At 37.9% G+C, this 25,912-nt stretch overlaps 1 protein-coding gene across 8 annotated transcripts in view; it reads left to right on the forward strand.

Annotated features, from left to right (window-relative positions):
- Window positions 1-25,912, forward strand: part of CACNB2 (calcium voltage-gated channel auxiliary subunit beta 2) — a 229,735-nt gene that overhangs the window by 148,644 nt on the left and 55,179 nt on the right. For 5 of the 8 annotated variants that reach the window (XM_065731335.1, XM_065731336.1, XM_065731337.1 and 2 more), the window contains one exon: window positions 4,805-4,924. In XM_065731335.1, coding sequence (XP_065587407.1) covers window positions 4,805-4,924 — 120 coding nt within the window. Of the gene's footprint in view, window positions 1-3,429; window positions 3,959-4,804; window positions 4,925-25,912 lie in introns of those variants that run through there. The other 3 variants (XM_065731339.1, XM_065731340.1, XM_065731342.1) reach the window with 1 other exon arrangement.

Below are 25,912 nucleotides of genomic sequence, written 5' to 3' on the forward strand. Positions count from 1 at the left end.
TCAAATCAGGTACTATCAGGATACATGATGCCATTCTCATGATTTCTGCGTGGTTAGAAGATAAGAAGGTAAAAACATCTCTGTATAAATTCTGAATATTTTAATCAGTAGGAAAAATGCAAGTCTCACTGTGCTAGAAGGGGAAACAATTCTAAGTATGAAGGTATGAAGATATTTCTCCTTTTGGATTTAAAATTCTCTTCAGCTTTAAATTAGTGAGGAGATAAAAAATACATCCAGGAGAAAAACCTAGCATTATAGATGAGGACTTAGTGTGTACTCACAAATACCTTATTCATTGAAAATCTTGTGTTTGCATACTGCTTCATGTCTTCATTTAATAAGTAATCATGTAAAAAGTTCCTACTTGCAGAAACTTGTTTGATCGTTCTAGGAAGATAATTCTTTCATAATGTTCATGAGTTTTGAAAGTTACCTGTCCTTATGATATTCAGCTCATAAGTGGGTTGTCAGCCTACGGAGAACCACTGGGTACCCAGAGGACCACTATTATTTTTCACGAGGGAGACATAATATAAATTCCTGACTAAATTTGCAAGTGTAACAATAGCTGTATTAACCCAGAGAGAATTTATTGCAGTTACAGACAAAACATATTAATAGATTTGGCTTGTGAATGTAACTCTTCACAGACTATATTCAAGTTTCCACTGTGCTGACCAAAGTTACTGGTGGCAAAGAAAACTAACAAGAAAACTAAGACCTCCTGAGGCACCACCTAATGTAAATAATGGATTTCTACCTGCAAGTAATGTAAAATAATAACAAAAATCATGATTACAAAACAGTGCTCCTTGCTTGGAGGACACAGTTTTGGGAGATGTTGCACTTCTACTAAAATAAGACATTATGGTCCTGAAGAAAATAACATCAAATATGAGTACATGATTTCATACTAACAGTGTGAAAAGTATGGCTTTACATTAAAATAAATAACAACAGCAACAAAAAACCCAAACCAAATAAACAAGCAAAGGCCCCCACCAACATATAGAATCTTCTCTCATACAGTAAGTGGTAAGACAGTTGGTAAATATTTGTCCAGCCTGTCATTAAAACAGGAAATGATTTTTAAGACAAATGTGTTTCGTAAACATGCCAAGGAAGGATGAAAAGGGAAGAATAAATAGATAGGTTAATTATTAACATGAGTTGTCTCAGTTCTGTTAGACAGTTTCCCATGAAAGATGAGGAACTGGGAGCATAGCAGCCCCCAGTCTTACTGCAGCTCTTCCACACTGCAGTAGAATAAGAAGACCTGCAGAAACTCACAATTTCAGAAGCACTTGGGAATAGATTCATGCTTGTCTCCAGAGCAAGCTCTAAAGCTTAGTGCAACCCAGGAAGGTAAACTAGTTTCCTTACCTGTAGTGAAGGGATGACGCATATCCACTTGGCTTTGTATTCCTTGAGTAATCAGTTTATTTCCAACTTAGATAAAAACTGTGATGAAACTACACTGGTCTACGTTTTGTTTTGTTTCAGATAAAAGCAGTTGAAAACCTTCCTAGCACATTAAAAAAATACTAGCTTGCAAAACGTATTATATGTTCCCCTTCTCTCCTGATGTCAGACTTCAGGTGTTGCTGTTTTTTGTTTCCTTTCTTCTATTTTTTTATTTATTTTTTTTTCATATTCAGGAAGTGAAGAAGCTCCTGACTTCTGCTTTCCATAGAAAATTTATATGACCATGTCTGTCCCACTGGGGAAATAAATGCAATGTTGAGTTTAATTCTTGTGATTTGTCAATGTAATTAAAATAAATTGAATCATTACGAGTTTCTGGATGTGTGTTGGGATTGTGGCCAACACAAGACAGGACCAGAACTGGAAATTATCTCTGTGGCTAGAAGATGAAATTCCAGTTTCAGTATTTCTGATTTAACATCCTGTCCCTTTTAGGGAGCACAGGAATGATGTTTCTGTGCTCTGTGACTCTCTTATATGTTGTGGACCTTAGGCAATATCCCTTGTGGACAACATTAGAGATAACATTGCTTAGGGGCCGATTTGCAACACCATGCTGTGCTGTGCCAGAGCAGTGTGTGGAACTGCCATGCTGGAAGTTTAGTGGTGCCCAACTTGGAGCCAACAGGTGCTGGGGGACCCTGGAGCATCCCAGAGGCTAGGGCTGGTGTCATGGGGCTTAATCTCAGTCTCAGCTTTTATATAGCTCTGATAAAAGCAATGGTTTTGACTTCTGGTCACTATTATGTCAGTTGAACCTGTGTTTTAACATCTACACTGAGCTTCTGGCCACTTGCTGCTACTCAACTTTTGCTACTGATTTCCACCAGCTCCACTGGTTCAACACCTTGATAAAGGGAAGCCTTAAACAATAAATACATTTGAAATGCCCTTACGAGATTGCAGTGACTCTCAGCATTTTCCCAATGGAAAATGTATTTTACAAAATTCGAGGAAAGTTTGAGTATATTTTGCTTCCTTCACTTTAATTCAACAGGCATTTTAGTTTTTGAAGATTGCTAGAACATGGTAGATGTTTTTGGTCTCCTGTAAGCAAAATACCCCATGGGGAACAATGTCCTTGATGTAAGAGACAGATTAATAAACTTTAAGCTTATTTTTCATGGGCTTTGGGGAAAGAAAACTGTGATAGTTACATTTACCTTTATTTTAAACTATCAGTTTAGTGCCAACTATTGTTTGCTGTAATAGAAGTGTGAATGTAGGTTGCTGCATCTCTTGCAATGGGGTGATATTGTTAATACACAAACCACAGCTGGACACAGTCCTTGGAGCTGAAGGGCTCTGACTTCCCAGCAGAGACTGACATGCTGCTACAGGTGCATGGCCACTGCCCTCAGCTCTGATCTCCGTTCTCTCTCCCTCGCTCTTGTAACTGTGAATTCATATGTAAGGCAAGCACTTCAGCCAAGCTCCACGGATCTTTTTTTTTGTCAGAATTTTGCTTATCATCAATGAATTGTAAATATCCTGGATAATCAGACTTTTGTATGTTATTCCCATGCCAGCTTATGAAAGGATGTTAGCATCTAATATTTATGCATGAAGCGGAATACTACAGCATCCTTGCTTTTCCCATTTGCCTGTGTCAGACGAACATGAGCAGTGACGAGGGGGTTAATTGCTGCTCAACAGGCGCGTTCCTGAATTCAGGGCTCTGCGCAGCACGGAGCCGGGCTGGCAGCAGACGTGTGCGACAGCAGTGAGACGCTGTACCGGCTTGTCCAGTTTTCCCTCGCGTTTTCCAGCTGTTTACCCTTGAGATGTAAAATGGCAATTTGGCATAGGCTACCAGCACGGTGTGATGTGAGCATCTGCGTAAAAGGCTGCGCGGATGGAGCATGCCCAGTGCTCTGAGCAGCCCGTTACCCCACCCCCAGCCAATCTAGGAGGAGATGAAATGAACTTTGCACTCGCAAATGTCACTGAATGCATTTTGCACAGGATTTTAAAAGGTTCTCTTCCAAGCACTATTTTTAACAGCCAAATCCGCCCCCCCAAATGAAAAAGCCCTAGGTATTTTTCTCTGATCGACCTCAGTTATTATCAATTGAAGCATCTCTCACAACATTTACCTGAAGTCTGGCGTGTTTTACCTTTTTATCATTCAAGCTGAGCTTTTTTTGGTGGTGGTGTGGATATCTTCTTTTTTTTCTGATTTTTTGCAAATGGCATGAGAAAATTTGTGAATTTAATTGCACTAGAATACTTGGAAACAGTGAGGCTGCAAGCTTGAAAGGCAGAGGGAAGAGAAGAAAGGCTCTCGCAGCAGAGCATGGATAGGAAAGGAGCGGTGATTCTGCGGTGCTCAGCGTGCACATGTTGTGTGAGATCAGTGCCGGGCGCTGCAGCTGCGGACAATAACTGAGCTGACTAGCTAATGAAGGCCACCTGGATCAGGCTTCTGAAAAGAGCCAAAGGAGGACGTCTGAAGAATTCTGATATCTGTGTAAGCCCTGTCTTTTCGTTATTGGTGTATATTCTATGTGTTGCAGAGAGGAAAGGAAAAAAAAAACCAAAAAACCAACACACAGTGTGGAGAGGACAGTTGTTTTCATTCTGATTGAATTAGTAGAACTCTGTTTTGTATGCAGGGAGATGCAGAGGGAAATCAGAGCTGTCATTATTTATAGAGCTGTTCTGGCGTTGTGACTGTTTCCATTGTGGCAATTCGTGGACCTGTGTTCTGTCCAGACAGATTTTATTAGTGAGAAGTTGATTTGTGGTCATTTACATGTCTTGCTGAGGGGTAAAGATGGATATGAGCCATTTGCAGTTCTAATGGGGAAAGTGTGTCAGGTAAAGAGGTTGCCCTAAAATAAAAATGCATAGTAGAGACTAAATCTATTAAATGCCAGCAGGAGTGTTGTGTCATGGCAATTATTGATGGTTAAGTTGCGTTTTGATTGTAAAAATGTGTCTCCTTGCTAATAATGTCACTGCTTAGAGTTTTCCTTTTTATGGAGCCATCCTTGAAGCTGCTGTGTCCTTCAGCCCTGCACTGCACCACTGCTGTAACTCCACAGAGCGACTGGCACAGTTTACTAAAATGCATACAGATCAGAACACAGGGATAGCGTAAGAAATGCAACACAAGGGAAGATACCTGTACTTCGGAATTTCTCCCGAAGAAAACGTCTATTTAGATAAATTTCACTGAGTGTCATTCCCTTTTTGGCACTTATTCCCTTTTCAGAGATACAGATGTAAGGGGAAGGACAAGGTGCATAACCACTTCTGCTTTTCTTTGGATTCTAGAACAACTTGTGATCCTGTTTTTCCTTTCCTTGTGCAGGGCTCGGCGGACTCCTACACCAGCCGTCCATCCGACTCCGATGTATCTCTGGAAGAAGACAGGGAAGCAGTGCGGAGAGAGGCAGAGCGACAGGCCCAGGCACAGTTGGAAAAGGCAAAGGTAAGGCATTATTTCTCATCACAGGTCCATGCAATGTTCTGCTTTAAGAGTCTGTCATCTGTTACTGGTACAAATGTTTTTAATGTGTGAGCGCACACCATCAGACATCCTATAAATAATACCATATAGCAGTAGAAATGATGTTTTTGTAGTAAAAAGTCAGAATCTGAATCTTCCATGAAAAGCATTTCCTTGCGTATTTAAGAGTAATATTCTTAAAATACATATACTTTTTTATTTTATTGGATGTGAGCTTTAATTTGCAGTACATATGGTCAAAACTTAGAGCTGTTAGTGAGTCTCGTAGAAGTTTGTCTGTGGATCCCTACGGCACTTAAAACTTCTAGAAATCAGCCCTCAAACATCCTAATCATCTCCCTTCTATGAAGGATCAGTCCCTAGGACTCATATGGTAATGAAACCTCTTTGAAAGGTCTCTTTTTCCTAAAGACTTCACAGGCTTTCTTTACCCTTTAAGTGTTCATTGATCTTATAAGTAATATGCTCTAGGACTTGTTAAGACTTCTGCTTATAACTTCACACTGTTGGCATATAGTGACAGATTAGTATGGAAATACCAGATGAGCTTCAGGTTCTTCCTTGGTGTTTATTTGGGACTGTGAGGCTTTTAATAGCAATACAATGAAAAAGTATTTGCTTGTTTTTCTTTCATCTCTACTGCATCTTTAAGTTCCTGTAAAAATCATGCTTATCTTGTTTGTTATCCTTCACTTTTTCACTTCATTTCAATCTCTTTTTCCTTTGCTGTCTGCCAGATCTCACTGTATGACTGTTTTCTAAGAGCTGTTTTTCAGTACCATTTCTTATATATTAAAATACGCTATGTAGCTTCCTCCTCAGCTCTACCTTTTTTCTTCCTGCAATGTCCGTGTTTCTCTCTGGCTCCCTTCCTCCATTTTGCCTGTTTTTATTTCATTATCTCTGATCTATCTTCCATTCTGTTTCCTTTTCTGCCACCAGCTTTGCCTCTTGCCCATTTGTACCACCTGTTTTGTGAGGGTTTTTCATAAATTCAGGAGTCCACATCGCTGAGGAATTCATTTGATCATTTAGCGAGGGCCAGCTCCATAAATAATATGGGAATATAATGCATAAACAGAGGGCTTCTTCAGGCCAGGAAACTTGAACAGGAAGGCTAAGGATGTTGTTTTTGCAAAACATAATTTTTGACCTATATTTAATAACAGCTCCTCAAGCAGCTTTTTGATGAGCTGTTGGAACTTGCCAACCACAGGAGATGCTGAATACTTCTTTTGAAGTTGAGTGCTGCTGCTGTAGCATCAGTACAGTAGAGGTGCCCCAGAAGCAGCCTGTTTTTTCCCTTTTCCTTTGTATCTTACAGCTGGTGCTGACTGTAATCAGGAGTTTCAGTTTTATCAGGTTTTTTTTTTTTTTTTTTAGTTGAATATTTTCTCCTCTGTTAGGAAAGATGATAAAGACTGCTCTGAGATTCAGGTGAAGTGTGGAATTTTATCTGTAAATGCACCGCCTTTAAAAGAAGAGTTGCAGTAATAATATCTTGCGGACGAATCAGGGTAGCACTACTGCACTTAATGCTGAACTGATCCTTCTCCTAGTGATGAGTAAATCTATGTTAGTGTTGCTATGGGAATTTGGCTTGCTGATGCTGGCTTGAATGCATGGACAGCCCTTATGTAATATTCATGACCTCTAGCACAGCTGCCACTGTAGTGCATAGAGAAAATGCTACCAAACCCCGTTTTTAAACTGTCTTTCTATACATTGAAGCAATGTTTTCACTCCAGCTGGCATAAGATACAGTCTCCAGGTCTGACACCACTGAGACTACAAGACAACTTGTGGTAAGTCAGAGTAGCAAAGGCGACTGCCAATATCAGCCCGCTGTAACAATGGTAATTCCAGTTGTACATAAACACTACATGAATTATTTAAAACTCTTGTGCTTTAAAACAGATTAAAGCTGGAACTACGTGAGCAGTTTTGTTTCTTCATCCAAATATTAAAAAGCAGATCAGGCTGTAATGCATAGAAATCATTTTATTTAGAGGCCATAGTAGTACAACACTTAAGGTGGAGTAGTATTTAAATACTGTATGAATTTGTCACTTATATTTGAAGCAAACATTTTAAATGACAAAAACTAAACCTAACCCAGGAGTTCTGAAATACTGTAGAATGTGGTCTTCTGTCTTTGCTGGCAATTTAGTTCTTCCCCTGTCTGAGCAGTCAGTGAGGCAGTAACTCGTGCCCATGTTGCTGGCTCCCTGTGCCCTGACCTCTTCCCCCAGGCAACCACTCCACAGCTGCTGCATGGGCACCAGCACCAGGCAGTGCTGACACAGCTGCTTTAACTTTTCACCTTTCAATGGTGCAAGTGGATGTGTTGATCCTAAATAAAGTAATTCTATCACAGGAATTACAAAAGAGTGACATACATGAATAATGCAGCAATGAGGGGAAATGACAGTGAATTAAGCATAGATTTAAAAAAATATGTATGCAAAAACCTGTTGAACTGTGTCATGCACTCAGTGAAAACAGTTTAATGACATCCATTTTCCTTCTTACAACTAGGGAAAATACCTAGACTGTAGAGAAAAGCTATGCTAGTAAAGCAAACAATGAGAAATTGTTAGGTTGATTTGTAAGGTTATTAATGTTGGATTTTTATGGGCTCTAATATCACATCCCATATGCAACCAACAGGGTAACATAAAAACGGAAGGGAGAGCAAGAAAATACTCATTCTGTCCGCTTGTCTTTTAAAAGCATTACTTCTCTAGATAATGCTTAAGCAGATTTTGCTGACTCACTTTGGCATGTGGTTTACTGTAAGGAAGCAGGGCCAGAGCCCGACTGTCATACAAGGGTGGAAAGCAAAGAGGCAACAGATGAGGGTACCTGCGGGCCAGAAGCTATTCCCAGGGGAAGCAGATCTTCAAAAGAAGCTGTTAAACCTGCAGTGGAGATAATTGTTTTGGTGTTTGTTTGAGCACTTTCACAGTGCAAATGCTGAAAGGTGGATTTCTGTGTTCAAAGCACTGAGAATTTCCTGGGAATCCTCTTCATAGTCCATAACATGAGGAATAGGTTAAAGAGGATCTTCACTGTGGCCGATGAGTGCACCCTAATGATGCCCAGCTCTAAGGATTTGTACTGCTTTTTTTTTTTTTTCCAAATTTTGCATTTATATAGAGACATAAATCTCAAACATTTGTAAGACAATAAATAGATTCAGTGACACGTCGCTTTTAGTATTAATACTTTCAAAATTTGTCATTTCTGCATGGTTTTTGGCTTTGAAAGTTGAGGACCAAAAAGAAAGAAAGATCTTTCTGTCAGTTCCTAGGAAGTACTTAATTATCCCATAAACTATTGCAGTTGATGGTATATGTGGGGTCAAAGAACTGAGGTACAAATGTTAGTGAGATCTCAAATTTCAGTGCTAAAGAAACTAATATACAAGAAAGGTGGCTTTGGTCTTTTTTGTGGTTGTTGTTGTACAGTAGAGAATATTTGAGTTTTCTCAAATGCACTGTTTTTTGTCTGAGATGCAGTTATTCGGGTTGTATGTAAACCTCTTTTTTCAGCAAAAGCAATTTTGTTCTTATTTGCTCTCTTCATGTTCTTAGATTTTAATCTTTTTTTTTCTTTTATGTTTCTAGAGCTCTTCTGTAATGTATTTGCAGCAATTTAGCAAATAAAGTAATTGATTTCAGTTATCTTTTGTACAATGCTTAGCTAATATACCAGCTAATAAACCATGTTCTGTTCCTCACTTGAGACTAAGGGACAGCCTGATACTCTTTATGCTTTGTTAAGGATTGTTCTCAACACCCTTTGCTCCTGACACCTCTTAAATGGCTGTCAAAGTTGGACTGTGGCCTTTCAGAAGTCAGTAATTGTGTCCAGAATAGGAAATCTCAGTTCTTCTCTGCTCTGCTTTGTTTGCAAGTCACCTACCACTCTTCTGTCAGCGTTCTGAGTTTATTAAAACTTTAAGTATCTATAATCCTAATTTAAAACTTAAATTTATCTTTTTTACACTAGAATTGTGAACCTGAAATTTTGATGTCCATCTCTTTGCTGGCTCTTAGGCAAGAATACAATAGCAATAATATAAGCTGATATGCTTTGTTTTCCTGATATCTGCTGTTAACAGTGGTGATGGCTCGTGACTGTGAGTAATAGGGAAATGTTTTAAGCGTAATGCATCGTTCCATGTATGGTCTGGGGACCACTGCTTTGAAATATCTATCAGGTTAGGATGGAGTCTACATATCCCTGCAAGGCTGAAGGCATGGAAAAGATTGTCAGATGAAATTATCCAGTGCAGCGTGCCAAGACTGGTTATTTAAGTATTCATTCACTCTCAAACAGGTTTCACAGCCCCTGAATGACCCCATGCTGCTAGCAGGCTGCTGCAAAGCTTGTTAAGGTATGTCTATTTAAGCTGCAGAAGCACTTTTGGCAGGAGAGAAGTGCCCATCATCTGGACTTATGTCCCTTTATTATGTCAGGGTGTTACATCATTGGAGACCCTCTCCATTCTCAATTATGAGAGTGCTATGATGCTGAGCAGCATCCAAAGCCATAGCAACATAGGGTGGTGCTTTGTGTTAGCTGTTGTGTACGGTAATATTTTTCCATTGATTTCTTCTCATTTGCCCTTTTGTTTTAGAATACTTCATTGCTTGTTATCATTTAGATAGCTAATGTTGTGTATCAGAGTTGCTGGGATTACTTGGGAGCTGGCACAGTGGTCTAGCTGGAAATAAATGAATTGTTGATCTAAAAGCACAGTTGCAAATGTAGTTGTTGCTTAGCTGGGGGCGAGCTCTGCATTGTTGGATCTGCTTGTATCAGGCTGCAGATACTCCTTTCTTCATTTTCTTAGGATTGTAACACTGAGGCATAAAGCACTGCTTTACACTGCTGTCTGTGACCTGCAGTTTTCTTTTTGTCTATATTCATGATAATATTTTTTCTTCTGCTTTAGTGGATATGCATTAGTGCCTGACATTATGGGGGTTGTTTCCCTCATTGTTTTATCTGTTCTCATCGGCTGCATTGTCTGGGAACTGGAATTGTTTCTTCCAGTGGGGTCTCCCACTACCTGGAATCAAGTGCACCAAAAGCAGTACAGTTTCCAAGAAAACATGTAATCTCCCGTTCATACCATGATTAGAGTGATCAAATCTGTTTCATAACTATTCTTTCCTTTTCTGCTTCTTGGAACTGAATGGGGAAGAAAGTGTAAGGGGAAATTAACACAGCCCTCATTTAGTTGCCTAACTTAGAGAGAGATCCTTTAGTATTCTTATGGTCTTCAAATAATCAGAAATAAGTACATTGTCTCTATGGTTCTCTGAGAAATAGAATTCAGTGGGAAAGACACGGGATAAGAAAAGACTTCTTTGCTCTATTTCATTTGTGTGGTTCAGGTACCATAGAAAAGGCAGCAATTCAAATAGTACTTCTTGCATGCAAAACTAAACCAGCTCTTTAGTAGAAATATTTTAACCAACGTTAGTGTTGCAAGTCAGGTACAAACACCTGCAGACATCTCCAGTCGTCATCCGGACATTTTCCTCCCTCTGGTCTCCGTGGCAGACACCATCTGCCACCTGTCAGCACTGCTGCACGGCTGTCACTGCTGAGCTTATAGGGGAGGTTCCCAAAGGCTGATGCTCCTGTTGCTTGCAGGTTGTAGGTGGTGATAAGCACTTGCCGCCTCCAACCTGTGGCTGCTGAGCTGAGTTGTTGAGTATGGATGCTCACTTCAGGGGGCCAGATGCTGCTGTGGGGGTCAACAGAGACTGCACAGGGTTGTAGTCTGCTCAGAGGAGAGGGTGAGGGGCCGATTTGGAGATGCTTTTTTGTGACTAGTGGAGGGTGAGGGTGTTTGATGAAGCGTGGGAAAGGAGGGATTAAGAATGTATTTGCATGCTGTTCAGGCTGGTGTAAAGCTGAGCACTTTGGCTAATATAGATAAAGTTAGATGTTGCTGGTGGTTCTAAGCAAACTAATTTCCAGTTAAGGTATATATTTCTTGGTTCGTTAACTTTCTTGAGGTTTATATTAGAGTCTGATTTACTGTTCCCAGCATCCGAGATGGTATGCCATAATCCAGAACATGACTTCTCAGCAGCTGGTCTAGCCATCTCAGCGCCATTGGTTCTTTTAAGGAGTTAACATATGTCTTTTTACTTTGAAGAAAATACTGATTCAAACAGAAGAGAAAATAGGATTTAAAGATGTAGGAAATTGCTGATAGTTAATAAACTGTTTGTAATGTTTTTAATGTAAATGGTGATTTTTTATTGTTTTTTTTTTTTTGTTGTTTGTTTGTTTAATCTGCAATATCCACTTTGGGGACAACTTAAATATTTTTTCTTTTTTATTCTGAATGTTTCATGTATCATTTTTCAATTCCAGCTTAATATTGAATCTGCCTAGAGATGTTTTGCACTTTCTGTTTTCAGAAATCTTTTATTATTTTTTAAGTAAATATATGCATGTGAAACGTGCTGAAGTTAGTCATTTCTAATGTAGGCTTGTAGAGGCATTGGGGCTCTTAGTTTTTCTTCAGTTCAGTGAAGTATAGGCTTTAAATTGTCAGCTTGAATGTTTATATCTGTGTGCTTATATATATATATGCATTTTATATATCCATATGCACGTGTGTACATATGTTTACATGTATTAGGTAACTGAGCTTGCCATTTTTGTTCTACAGTTGGTGACTTCCTATTGAAAAGTGTTTAATTTTTACACAAGAATACTGCTATACTAAGGGTTAGCCTTCTGAGACAACGGAAGTGTTTGTCAGAGAACAAATTGTACCTGGGGTCAGAGCTTCCATTGGCTTTATAGAAGCTTATGTTAGGTGGAGTAAGGACTTCAGTGTAGCCAGTAATGGACCACCATGAGGAGGTGCCCAGCTGGCGCCGTTGGACCTGATGTGATGGAGCAGCTCAGAGAAAGCAATTCTGTTGTCCCATCTAGTCTGTATTTTCTGCTGTAGGCACCTGATGGCTGTAAGATACAACACCTGAGTGGTGTGTGTTGTTATGCAAGGAGGTGCTTGTACAGTACAAAAGTTGACCGACAGCTCAAATGTAAAAATGTTTTCTTAGGAAACTTTAATCACAGAAACTAGTCATTGTGTAAAGCCAAGAAAACAAAAGCCCAAAGTAAACTGTTGATACCTGGGAGGAAGATACTCTGTTTCCAAGTTAAGAATGTTTAAAAGTGGAAAAACACAGCTTGAAGAGTGTATGGGCTCTGCATTATTCATATGACAGAAAAGTATTAAAAACATTTTAGGATTCATAGAGGGCTTCAGTGAAGGTTTGTTGCTATTTTTTCTGCCATCTTTTCTTTCTATCTGCTATGTTAAACCAGGGCATGTGCTAGAGCAAAAACAGCTCTGTGGCATGAACTTCCCCTCGTATTCACTTGTGGGGTCTATGTAAACCACAGAACATTTTCTTTGTACCTCCAACCCTGCATTGATAATTTCTTCTGGCTCTTCAAATTCACCTGTCAATCAATAGTTTCATTTAATCTGAAATGAAATGTTAACAAATAGGTGATATTCTCTAGCATTAGCTGAGATAGTGTCCACTGAAATATTGCTTTATACCCTTTTTCCTTCTCGCTAAATAAAGATGATGGTTATTACCATTGTTTCACACAGGATTTTTTTTTTTTTTAATTTAAGTCAAAGCTTACTGATAGCATCACATAAGCAAAGACTACATTGTTTCAGAACATAGTACTGTGACAACCAATTGAGTTATGCAAACAACTTAGATGCTACTGCTATTGCTGGAGAGAATCCTATGGTTTCTCCCATTTTCTGCTTGTTTAATATATCTATCGGTACTCCATGTGGTTTACAACCTGTCCATATGTGGACAATTCTAGTATGATGAAATACTATCATAGTGTGTGTATATATATACTATTAAATGTATATGTATTAAATATGCATTATACATTATATGTATAATGTATTAAATGTATGTATATATATACTATTAAATACTTTCACACTATATTTCTGTCCTTTCAGTTGCCCCCAGAAGTTGACGTGAAAATGTGAATTTCTCTTTAGTTTGTAATTCTTAGAAATGAAACTCCCTTCTTGCTTCTTTCTAACTCTTACAAAATCCTCATTCTCTAACCAACAACTTAAACCTTTTTGTCTTAAAGAGTAAAAACTGTTCTTTTTTTTGTTCCTGGAAAAATTCAATCGTACATTGGTGACAAAGATATATATCAACAGGACTGCCTTTTATTCTTATTTTGGGAATCTTCTCAGATTGATACCTATTCTCAGTGTGGTTTGTTTCATATTAAATTTGGATTCCAGAGAACAGTTTGAAAACTTCAGCCTTGTTTTTAGTATTTTGAATGGATCTGTGTTTGACAGATACAGAAAGTGGGGATCCACCATGTGGTTTGGGGTTTTATTTTGCAAATATTCTTGTGCTATTGATCTGCAAACTGTCCTTGTTTCAGTGACTGAAGGAAAAATAAATGTTGAAAGGCAAGATGCAGGCTCAAACTGCAGCTGCTTTGATTATTTTGACTGGAGATGTCAGAATGTTGAAGTAAGAGAAGAGATGTGCTTGCTGCTTTTTGACTCCATTCGTTCAACCAATTATTTGAAAATTGAGTTTTAAAATGTTGTTCTCTTCTGATAGTTTACTTGAAATGAAATAGATGAGCAGATAGCACTTGTTGTTCTGCTATCTTTAGGTAACCTCTGTCTGTCATGAGAGAGTTGCTTCCTGACTTAAATAAGCATTAGAAGAAATGCTGAGTGCCTGCCATCTTGAGACAGCTGTATATGTTGCTTTTAGTAATCATCAGTAATAAATGGCAGTAATTGAAGAGGGAAATACATTTCTGACTTTAGATAATAGTCAAATTACAGTTGAAAGTAGCTTTCCCAGAAGTGCTGTGAGGAAACTTCGAACACTTATTATAGTTGGCTTTTGTTTTGTTGGTGTTTTTTTTTTTTTCCTTTTTCTGTCATTATTTTGACTCCTTACTCTTTCTTGCAGCCAGACGAGTGACTCATGCATTGAAAAGCATACTTGGTTATTTTCTCCCCTGGTGTTTCCTGACAATCCAGCCACTGTTGATGGTGTGGTAGACTTGAATATATGTGTCTGTCCTCTGCCTGGTGGGCCCACCTTGTGCTGTCCCTCCTGCTGCTAAGGCTGTCAGCTTCAGGAGCGGGGCTGTGACAGTTGGCACCTCAACAGGAGGATGAGAAAGAGGACTGTTTCCAGTGCCTATTCCAGCTCTGCTGGGAGTGACCTGGGGACTGGGACGGCTGAAAAGCTGATAAACAAGGAGGTTGGTACCTCCCTCTTGCAATAGTAACACTGAGGAGCTGTGCTGGAGTATATCTGCTGTGTGTGTGAACTCAGAGGGGAAAGATTCCCCTCCTCTAATTTTAAACTCTTCTGAACCCCAAATCACCAGATAAAGTAATCCAGCATCACGTAGCTTTTTTTTTTTTGCTGTTAAGTATTCCAGAGCAATAGCTCATTTTGGCATTAATCTCAGTGCTGGGTGTAATCTTCAATAAATTTGAATTTCTCTGGAAGGCTTGTGATTAAGGTGCAGGCATGAGGACAGGGAAAATGCAAACGGGATGAAATCGGCTTGGAAAGAGATGGACAAAAAGAAGACATGGTGGAAAGAAAGAAGGTGCAGGGAGTTGAGTATTGACAGTCTTGATCAGTGTTTCGGCTTGGGATACTCAGTTTTATTTTGCACTTCTCAGACTTGTGTTTCTGTCACACCCCTTGTTGTGCTGTGTGTCATAGTTTCAGCTGCGATGGAGCTGTTTTCTTCAGTGCCTGGTATGATGCTGTGTTTTGGTCCTAGGAGAAAAACAGTGTTGCACCTCTAGAGTCAGAATTTCCAGTCCCTTCAGAACTCCTTCCAGCTGATGTCATGGTATGGAATATCTTTTTTGGCCATTTTATGTCAACCATCCTAATTCTGTTCTCTCCTAGATATTTGGACCCATTGCTGCGAATGGTCTTGGCTCTCTACAACACCGCTTAACAGGCAGCAATAAACATTAGTGTGTTATCCATGTTATTTTTCTCCTAGAACCAAAACATGGCATCATACCAGACATCTGAAGGAAACAGTTTCATTTGGGACAGAATTAAGACTGTATCTCTGACAACGTGGTTTAGTGACAGTGGCTTTGGTTCCACAATAATTTATTGAGAAGTTTCCATCTGCAGTTGGTCTGTTAATTGTTTCACTTTTTATTTCTTTGATCTGTCAGTAGACCACAGTGATGGTCAGTGGTCTGTGGTGCCACCCCAAGACAGTAGCGTGCTGTGATGTGAGGGACTGGTGGAGACTGAAAGCCCCAGACAACAGAACTGAAGAAGTATATATTTTTCATCTGATAAATCCTTTATCTTTTCCTGTCTGGAGTGAGATCTTGCACTTTTCTACTGCTGAAGACAAAAACCCAGACAAGTATGAGTCAGCAGCTGGAAGATGCAACATGCGTTACGTTCTACATGCAGCTTTCATGTCACTGCAGAGACACTGATATTTTTTTCTGTGTTTTATTCATGGTTAGGTTCTTGAAGCTGTGATCATTAATTCTAGGCACAGTAAATAGCTGTCCTTGTACATGACTTCCCGCAGATTCTCCCAGTATGTATTATTAATCCTGACTTGAAGCTCTTTCCACAGTGTTCTTTTATCTGGAAAAAAAAAAAAAAAAAAAGAAAATATTAGATGTAATGCCCACTAAAGTAAACTCGTGGAATTGCAGAGATGAAAAGCTCTTAAATATGCCATAACTGTATTTTAATCTCAAATGTTTTATCGGGCATTTTATAGTAGACATTATTTCCCATTATTTGACACAGAAAAGTTCTCTTTCTCAAAAGTGATAAACAATTAATGCCTTTCTGATACTATCACATTTCATGAGCATGTATCAAAGAAACATAAATTTAAGTTCTATATCAGTTTATCTGAGGTATTGTATCAAGTATATTGTTTTGTAAGATGGATTAAGAAATTAAGTGAGAAACATTTGCGCAGATGGAGAAAAGTCAATTTCCTGAGCCCTCCTCAAATTGATGGCTAAGAAAAAACATTTATCAGAAAAATGGGAGAAATAGGGTGGTCTCTCCTTGGATCAAACTCTTCAATTTGTCTCTCTTGCTCATTTCTTCTTTTCAATCTTTTTGTTAAAAGATAAAAAGAGAAACAAACAACATTCTACTTGGATAAAATAGAGTATTATGCATTTAATGTGTTCATAGAAACAAGTTGTCTACTTCCAATGTCCTGACATTCTTTCTTTCTATAAGTTGGTTGACACATTTTCTAACAAGCTGAAAGTTTGGTGGAGATAAAAGGGGGAGGGTGTCTTATCAAATTACTGAAATCTGTTGATGTTCTTTTTCAGTGGAATAACATTGAACAGGAATAGAAGATAACGCGTTGGTGCAGTTCAGAACATACTATTTGAATTTAACTAGTAAATTAAGCAGCGACTCAAGTTTTAAGAACACAAATTTATCTTGTTCAAAGACTATAAATCTAATGCAGCATTGTGGTCACATCTTAAAAGAGAGGCAAAGTATGTTTTTGTAGAACTCTGCAGTAAGTGAAAAACTTTCTAAACCTTATAAATGTATTCTTTAAATTCTCTGTATTGTATTTTTTTTTCCTCAGCTAAAGAAATTTTCAGCTACTTTTGATTAGCATTTCAGTACTCTGCATTTCTCGTGACTTCAGTTTTTAATATTCTATATGAGGTTTGAGATCTTTAGTGCAGTAGAAGGAAATTAAACTGATGAAGATCAGCAAATTAAGTGGATGATGCCTTTTACCAACAGTTGAATAGCTGCTGTGTGTTGCTTTAGCTATATTAAGGGTGGTAACAGCTTTAACAAATGCTGGGTCCTGTGTGAAATCAGTATCAAATATGCGCAGGAAAAAAAGCCTTTTGCATAGGTGGGGGACGCACATGTTCTTGCATAACACTGTCAGATTTAGCAGTCAGTTGAATAACACCCAAAGAAGTTTCATGTGTGGAGAGTTAGGCTTCTCTAAATATCTGTAAAATGCCAAATGATGGGTATGAAACACTGTATTTTAGCAATAAGCAGCTCTGGTACAATGCTTCAGTCACTGTTTATCCTGTGAAAGAAGGTGCTGAGTGTGGGGTCAGCAGTGCGGCAGAGCTCTCTTGAAGCTCAGACTCCTTCTGTGCTTCTTTTGGCTACTGCCAAGCATTCCTTTAAATATCAGCTGTCTCCAGTCAGGCTGTCTGAAACGTATATACTAATTTTTGGTGACCTTCATCAAGAAGATAATGACAAATAGCGAAAACACAGTAAAAGTAATTATGGAAAACGAGCTGCTGCCTCTGTCGTATCTCTGTTGCATTAAAATGCCCTTGTAGTAGAAGGCATTGACAGTTTATCTTGCTCACTCTTTGCGAATATTTTCTTTGTACGCTTTCTTTGTCTGAAATTTTCAGATGCCTTTTTGTTCGTTTTTTATTCCTTTCTGACTTGCACTTCCTCAGCATCTCTCCTCCTGAGATGACCAACAGAAGCTTTCAGAGCTTCTGAAGTCTGCTTTTAGAGGCGAAAAAGATTGAAGTTGCTTCCACTCCCTGACCAGTAGCCCTAAGATTTAACAACCTAGCTAAAAGCCAGTGTGGACTGGTGAGCTGAATCCAGCCGTGGCCAATGGGTGGTGCTTAGGACCCACAGCTTGGAGCCAGCTTCAGCATAATTGGACGGAGAATTCCATGGATGGACTCCATTGCCATGCAAACTTAATAGTTTTATTTATTAACACTTAAATTATTATCTAATATTAGGGCTGTATTTGGGAAAGGTTAGGAAAAAAATATATTTCAGTGTTCTTCTAGAACTTGAAGAGAAAGTAATGTATTAAATGGCCTCTAAATCACTCCTGCTATCCCTGAAGTTGTGAGATGGAAGGCTGTGTGTGAAGAAAACCAGTTTTGAGTAATATATTTTGTTTAATGTAGAATGCTTAAGTATAATATAAATTCTCTGTTCATACCTGGGATTAGTCATTCAGTTCATTTTTTCAAATAGTGAGGGAAATTCAAATTTGTATAAGTCAAAATGTAGTCTTTTAAGGAATCTCCATGAAGTCACGTGCTTTTATCCCCAAACTGGGTAAAAAAAAAGGCAGGAGATCAACATCCAGATAATGTGTGACACTGAAAAAGAAGCGTATTTCAAATCAATTTTATTTAAACAAGTTCGTAAGCCAAGTTAATTCACAGTTATTTTTCTTTGTTGAACTATGCTAATTAGTTAATGTTATAAGCTTTAGATAATATTTTTCTATAGGTGCATGTTGTTGACTTGCTCTCTTGCTGGAAAAGCATTTGTTTATGCCGCAGCTTGTTGAAATAATACTGAGAACTATTAGAGTTAAATGTAATGAAGAAAAATGTTTTCAAGTGTTGTTAATTTTCTGATCCTGTTAACCACATTGTCATAAATTGTCATTCTGAACCTGAAGAGAGTATATGAAAGTAAGAAGATAATCAAGTGTTCTTAGAAAGTCCTTCAGGCCACTGTTTTGAGTATGAGTTACCTGAATTTCTTTATTATAATGCCCTTGAAAGTACATTTTATGCAACTTCTGCTTCACTTCATGAATAGTCAGTACTTTGCCACTGATCCAGGGCTGTTCATCTCACTTACTGCTGTATTTCTTGAGCAGAACAATTATTGCCTTTTACTTTATACCCACTATATTAGTTTATAGAGGGAACAGCTAACTTATATATGGACGTAAGTTTACTAGTCCTGAATTTCTGAAATGGATTATTTGTCCCTCTATCCCCAGCCTTCTCCCTTAAGCCATGGCAACAGTGCATTAAGGCACCTGGCAACCTGCATCCTTACTCCTTGCCCAGCTGGTGCATCTCTGAAGAGAGGCAGTAGTGGCAGGGAGGGCTGCTTCCTGCCACGTGTCAGAAGGCTGAACTTGAGAGCTGCCCTCATTTTAAGCTTAAACAGGGGGAGCAAGTCATTTCCTTTGCAGAAATTCCTTTTATCACTAATATTTGGTTTCCTAGATCTGGAAATAAAACTAACTGTGTAGACAGTATGCTTTATCTGCGCTTTGTGTCTAGTGGCTAGGATCATTTTTAACTGCCTTCTTTCTGTGTTAGGTGGCTGTTTGGGTAAAGTTCTCAATGGTCCTCTTATGCTGCTTTAAGGCAGAGCAGGAACTTTCTTATCTTTACTAGCAGTGAGAAAGGGATCTTTGAATGTGCAATGTCTTTCTAAAATTCAAAGGATGTCAGTTGTTTGGTTTTTTTTATATAATTTTCTTTGAGTTCTTTGCTTTTTTTGCGTGTGTTTTTTTGTTTGGTTGGTTTTTGTTCTTATTCTTCTAATAAACTGGGACATGTATTCCATTTTTTTAAGTTCTTTAAGTTATCAGTATTTTTTATAAGTTCAGAATATATTTTGCCTAGAGGCTACTTCTAGTTTGCAAGAAGTTGTTGTACTCAATATATGGCTCATATTGCAAAAAGATGGATGCACATGATCTCCAGAGGTAAAATTGTGTGTGTGTCTGTATTCATACACTTATTTTAAAGTACCGAGTCTTAAATCTTGTAAAAGTGGCTCTCAAGTTTCTACAAGCAAATCTCACCTCAGTGGAAAAAGCAAAATCCACATGAAATAAATGGCATGCTCTTATACAAGAAGAGAAAAGTAGCCTGCAAATTTAATAAGTAAATGTCTCAAATAGAACGTTTTTCACTTGTCTGGATTCCCTCTCAAGGCAGGAACCTTGTTTTCCAGGACTCGTGTAAGGTTTCACGGGCTCTGTATGCTGAGCAAACAAGTCATTGAAGTGGACTTTTGGCCTCTGCCTTTGAATTTGTCACTGCCTCTTTCATTCCCTATGTTGTTTCCTTATATGCTCATTTATTTTAGTAGGTTTTTATTTATTTATTTATTTTTAACATCTTCCTTCAGTACTTACATCCCTCTGAGATCTTCCTTAACACACATTATTATTGTGTGTCAATGCCTCTGTGGAATGATTAGCATCGTTAGGCATTATAATCTCTGATTTTTGTGTTCAATTTTTTTTTCTTGTATGTATCTGCAATTTTCCTTTTTTTCTTGTTGGTTTTGCAAATGAGATGCTGTAGCTAATTTCAATGTTAAAATCTAATTCAACATATGTGGAGAATTTTAAGTGAGTTTGCTATGTCTGGATAGAGCCAGAGCGATCAATGTGCTTAATTCCTGCCCATCCACTGTGCAACTTTTCTTTCCATGCATTCAAGCCTTGTTTCTCTTGCATTTCATTTGCAAGCTTTTCAAAGTTCTGTCATTCCTTGTTCATTTTTTTAAAATGTTGTAGCATTTTGCTTGTGATCCCTTGCGTTTTAGCCTGTGGAAATAAAATCTGAAAATGATTTATTTATGTATTGATGTATGTGTAGTACCTCAGATAGTGTTTTCTGGTCATCCTTGTATCTTATCTCAATCTATTGCATAAACATAGCAAGATGTGTCTGTTTTGTACTAAACTTGGTTTTGAAGATTGAGAGTAACATGTCTTACAGAGTCATCTTGCCACATTTGAAGCTATACTTATGCTCATCGTTTGAACAGTGATTTAGTGATGGCTTTGGCAATATTGTTCCAAATGTAAATTAAGTTGATTTCTCATGCTAAAGCACTGAAGCCTCAAAATGTTGAAAGCCCTGTGGTCCTGAGTTTTAGCACCTCTCTTTTATCACACACCGTCCACTCAATACTGACATTGTTGTGTTCAAAATCGCTTTTGGATGTTTCTCAAAAACTTGATAGCTCCTTCAAGATTTGGAGGTTGTGAATAGATTTTACCTCTACTATTTATTTTTGTTTTGTGGAAGTTCATTGACAGTCTTAAAATCTACTAATGTCAGACGTTTCTTTCTTTCCTCAGAGGGTTGGATGATGTCTGTCTTTGCTTTATTGCTTATGTTTGAAATATTTCTTCCTCTCCAGCTTGTGCTTATGGTAACAAAGACTTTAAGATATGCGTAATACTGTTCAGTGTAGTTGTCTACAGAACCATTAAATGGAAAATACTATACTGCTAGGTTTTAAATGACAATATCCTTTTATGCTACTGAAAAATTATAAATAAGCTTAGATTTCTGCATTTTAAGGTGATACAATAAAGCTATGTCTTAGGTTTAGAAGGATAAAGGAATATTAATAGGTGTTTTTTGTTGTTGTTGTTTTGAAAAACGTAGAATTTGAAATTATGTATGTCTAAATTTCCCATTTGAAAGGGAGGAATGTGTTATGGATGTGTTGCTGGATGATGCAAGGTTTTTGGGATATGATGTAGCACATGTAGGATCCATTACCTAATTGATGGAATCATCCTGTGCCAGCATTGCTTCAGGAGTAATTTGCCATTGCAGTTACTGCCACCTTAGTCATATCTGTTGCGTTTACTTTCCTCATAGTGAGTTTCTCTTTCCCTGCTCCCTTTGGGAAGAAGAAATATTGTCTTTCCTTGGAAAGTATATATAATGATTGCAAATCATTTGCCAAGGAGATATTGAACTATAGGTAATGTGTACATTATATATATATGCATATTTGTATATATATATAATCCTTTTCAACATGACAAAAAAGAAAGCTGCAAAGTGTATTTCATGTTTTCATGTTCGATCTACATTGGATCAGAAGATACTTAATGCCTTCACTCCATCTAGCCAGAAAATGTTTCATCTAAGTGCACATAATACTGGGCAGTACTTTGCCAATTGGGATCACTGAAAGGGCTGTTCTCTCTGCTGAGACAGAGAATTTTCAAACAATAAAATCCCAGTCCCATCAAAATTAATCTTCATCATTATACGTGGAAATGATAAAGACTCAACAATATTTTCCTGTTGAATTCTGGCTGTGACTCTATTCTTCTGCTCTGGAACATTTGGTACTTTTGAGAGGTAAATACAGCCCCTAGCAATGTAAAACTGAACATCTTATCCAGAAGATTCCACATATTATTGACCTTTCCAGATAAATGAACGCCCTTAGGAGAAATCCAACTGAAAAACCTGATGTATAGTCTTGCAGGGGCAGGTTGCAAGTTTTCCTTATTTTTGATATTGCTTGGTTTGAGATTTCAAGATACCAGGGAAAGGTTTGCAGTGGCATACGTGACTGGAAAAAGCATACAGCGTTTCAAACTTTTTATAGAAGAAAACAAGTACAGTTTATGAGACTTATACATGATTGGGTTTATTCCTGTTTTATTCACTTCATTTTCATGTTTAGTAATCTATTTTTAAAACTACAACTTGTTCAGTAGTTATCCCGCATTTCTACATGTTCTGTTTCTCTGTATAGTAGAAGATTTTACAAGCCAAATAACTTTGGGGTTTGGCTTATTTATTACATGTAGTAATAAAAAATATATATACGTATTTATGAGTCCTGAATCTTGAAAGGAGTAAGATGAAGATGTGTGAAGTATGATTTGAAAAAGATCTGCCTTGTGCTGCTTGGGCAAATTCAAAGCAAAGAATTTGAATGAAACAAGGAGAAAAAAAACAACTGTGATTGAATGTTGTCTATTTAGTGAGCTGGGTTTAGCTAGCTAGCAACATGCCTTTTTTTTTTTTTTTTTAAGTAGGCAAAAAATGTTGTACTTTAACTTTTGCTATCTGGAGGAAAAATGAGCCAGATTTTACTTTTCATTTCTAAATACCAGCATGGTTTAGGGGAACTGACCTTTTGGGAGGCAGTCCTGATGTTCTAGCTGCTATTACACAAGGATGCCTTTTTCAGAAATGGTGTTCTTATCCAGGTGCCTTTCCTCATTAACTGCACCTCAGTCACAGAATCGGTTGGTTGAATTGTTACCAGTTTATAGCTCATAAATTTGCTGTGGTGGACAAAAGGAAGCATTTAATATGTAAAGCCAAGAGTTCTTAATTAAATAGATATTGTTATTTCAATTGTTTCAAATGACAGGCAATGAAAATAACATATATACAAATTCTCTAATCTACGTCTCTTTCTTTCCCCACTGCATCTCTGAGTCCTAATGTTGATGGGAGCGGCTGAGATTAGGGTCAGGGTCATCAGCACGGAGTGCTGTAATGGGAGAAGTACAGAGCTGACATTGGTGGGTTCTTCTATCTCAGGACAGCATCTTTTGTGGCTGCTACTCTGTGTGTCTGCATGCTTTGCAGCTTGCTCTTCCCAAATTGGGATATAATTTAATGCTACAACCAGAAGTGGTCTTTTAGGCTGGATATTGGTTCTTTGCTCCATTTTTTTACCCCTCAGGCCACATTCCCTTAATTGCGGCCAGTCATAGCATTCAGGGCTCTGCTTTCACCTTGTGCATGTGCTCCTCTCTGCTACCTTTTGCTCCAGGATGATTAACACTCATTTTGCACAGGATAATTCCTGGTTAATACAGTCTGTTAATTGTAAAAATATATTTATTAGGCACTACACACACAATTGCAGAAAGCTAAGCAGAAGGTAAAGCAAATCTGTAGTGGTTACGTGAACATTATATAGTTTCTGTTAGGAGCTAAAGCAAGTTTCCAGGCAGGACAAGATAAGATTCTCAGGCCCGTGTTATTAATTCAGCACAAAGCCAGTGGCCTGTGACAAGGAACACCAACATTTCACATATTCAGCTATAAGGGAGAGTGGTATTTCTCCCACTTTTTCCACAGGGCCCTTGATAAAAGCAGCTTTGTGCTGATATCGGGTGTGATGGAACAGAGATCTGAGGGCAGAATCATGTCCAGTTCATCCTGAGAGAGTCAGCTGAGGAAGGAAAGAGAGGATGTGGCAGGTGCCTGCTGAGAGAGCAGAGGGGGAAGTCGCAAAGAACTTCAAAGCAAAAAAGCAAAGAACATCTGAGACCCATAGGTGGTGATGACGAATCAGCAAGGTTGAAAAGAAAACAGAGAAAAAAGATCACAGAAGTAAAGGCAATTTAGCTTAGTTTAGTTGCAGACCTCAGGAAGTCATGAGCTGAACACTGAAAACAGTGTCATTTATGAAGTTCACTCCAAAGTTTCTGTGCCTTTAGTCAAGGTTAGCACAATTGCTAGGGCTGGAATGCTAGCTTTATTTTATTGTTAACTTTTTAATGAAAGCCATGATTTTAGCTAAATCATAAAATTTTATGAGCACAGGCTGTAAGAACTAAGTAGCCCAATGCTTACGAAATTATGCACATTAGCAGCACTAGTCACTTTCAGAAAGCTGACAGTTAGGGATGATTGAGAACTGCAAGTGCTCCTTGTTGTTTTACCCTTGAAAACATTTGCCTACTGCATGCAGCCAGCTGTGCATCTTCTGCTTTTTTCATTTTATTTTTTCTTATCTAAATGACTGCAGCAAGTAACTTGGCCAGCCTTAGATATTCCAGCACATTACTAACTTCTTGAGTTCAAGGGATCACTGAATTAATGGCTCTGGCATAGATAATAGACGAAATGCTAAGAGATTACAGGCATTCTGAATGATATTTTGTGACAAACAATAGAGAAATCTTAACTATTTTCTCTTTTTCAAGTGAGTTTATATCTCCAAAACCACTTTGGAATACATCTTAAAAATGTACAAATGCCCTGATGGGAGACCTGAATTTACCAAAGGAAACCAGTTTTCTTGTGAGAAGTCTTAGTGCTGTCTGTCCAGTGTCTGCAGTCAGATTTGTGTGAAGGACCTTAAGAAGAGCCATGCAGCATCTAGATTTAGTCACTGCTGTCACATTTCTATATTTAATCAAAGTTATTATAGAAATACTCCTTTTAAAGTAATTCCAGTGTCACATGAGGATTATCTCAGAGGACTGTTCGTATCTCTTATGGTTATGACCTAAATTACCTATATTTAGAGCAAATCACAGATCTTAATACCTGTAATTTCACAGTTTCTGCTGTGCACTTGAAAGTTTAGTTAATCCTGAATATCTGCAAGTAGCAACATAATCCTCCTTATGGTGGCTTTTTAAACCTGTGCAGCATCTTACCATGGTAAATGTTCCCATTCTTTAATCTGGTTACTCTGAAAAGGGAGAATAAAGATAAAACTGTTTGACCTGATCTTAATCAATGCATATTCCTGGTATATTTCAAGAATTCTGTAGTGTTAATAATTTTGCTTTATTAAAAAGGAGACTTACCTTTTCCTCTTTGGAAACTGTATGACTCAGGATTTCTGTTTCACCATCTTCCCCTCTGACACTATTTCTTCAGAGTGATATTTTTTGAACTTGAGGTTATGGATGTAATTTCTTAATTGCTCTTTGTGATGTTTGGTCGTCCAGGACTAATGTTGGATGAAAGGTAATTTCTGATTATTGCATTATTGTAATAGCCTCCACAACTGAAGTGTTTTTGTACATTCGTTGCAAAAGTTAATGGAAGTAGTAACACTGAGTGGAGGGCACTGACCCTTCTAAACTGGTAGTCATATAGTTGGATAGCTAATTGAGAATCAAACATTTTATAGTAAATGCAAGAGCACTGCTGATGAGACGGTGAAAGAAGATACTTGTTTTTTTTGTACTGAGCACTCACTTGATTAGCACAACTTTATAAAACCAAATTTTATATGACATTAATAGAAATATTTTTAAAGCAGCTGGCTTATCTTATTTCTAAAATAGCTGATTAGTTAGTTACCTTCTTCTGTCATTATACTGTATTAGAGGATAGTTTTCAATTGTCTTTTATAACAATTTATAATAATAAATTGTTGTGTTATTATGAGTTCTAATTCCAATTGTTTTGGAGTTTTCTGATGGATATGAAGCTTTTCTGCCAGGGAACATCAGAGCCAAAACTGAATGCCTACTTCTTTACGGGTTTGGGTGATGCTGCATAAAGAATTATATTTCTATACT

The sequence above is a fragment of the Cyrtonyx montezumae genome, unplaced genomic scaffold (assembly GCF_038088225.1).
Source record: "Cyrtonyx montezumae isolate F1298 unplaced genomic scaffold, pur_monq_1.0 scaffold_14, whole genome shotgun sequence".
Taxonomy (NCBI): Eukaryota; Metazoa; Chordata; class Aves; order Galliformes; family Odontophoridae; genus Cyrtonyx; species Cyrtonyx montezumae.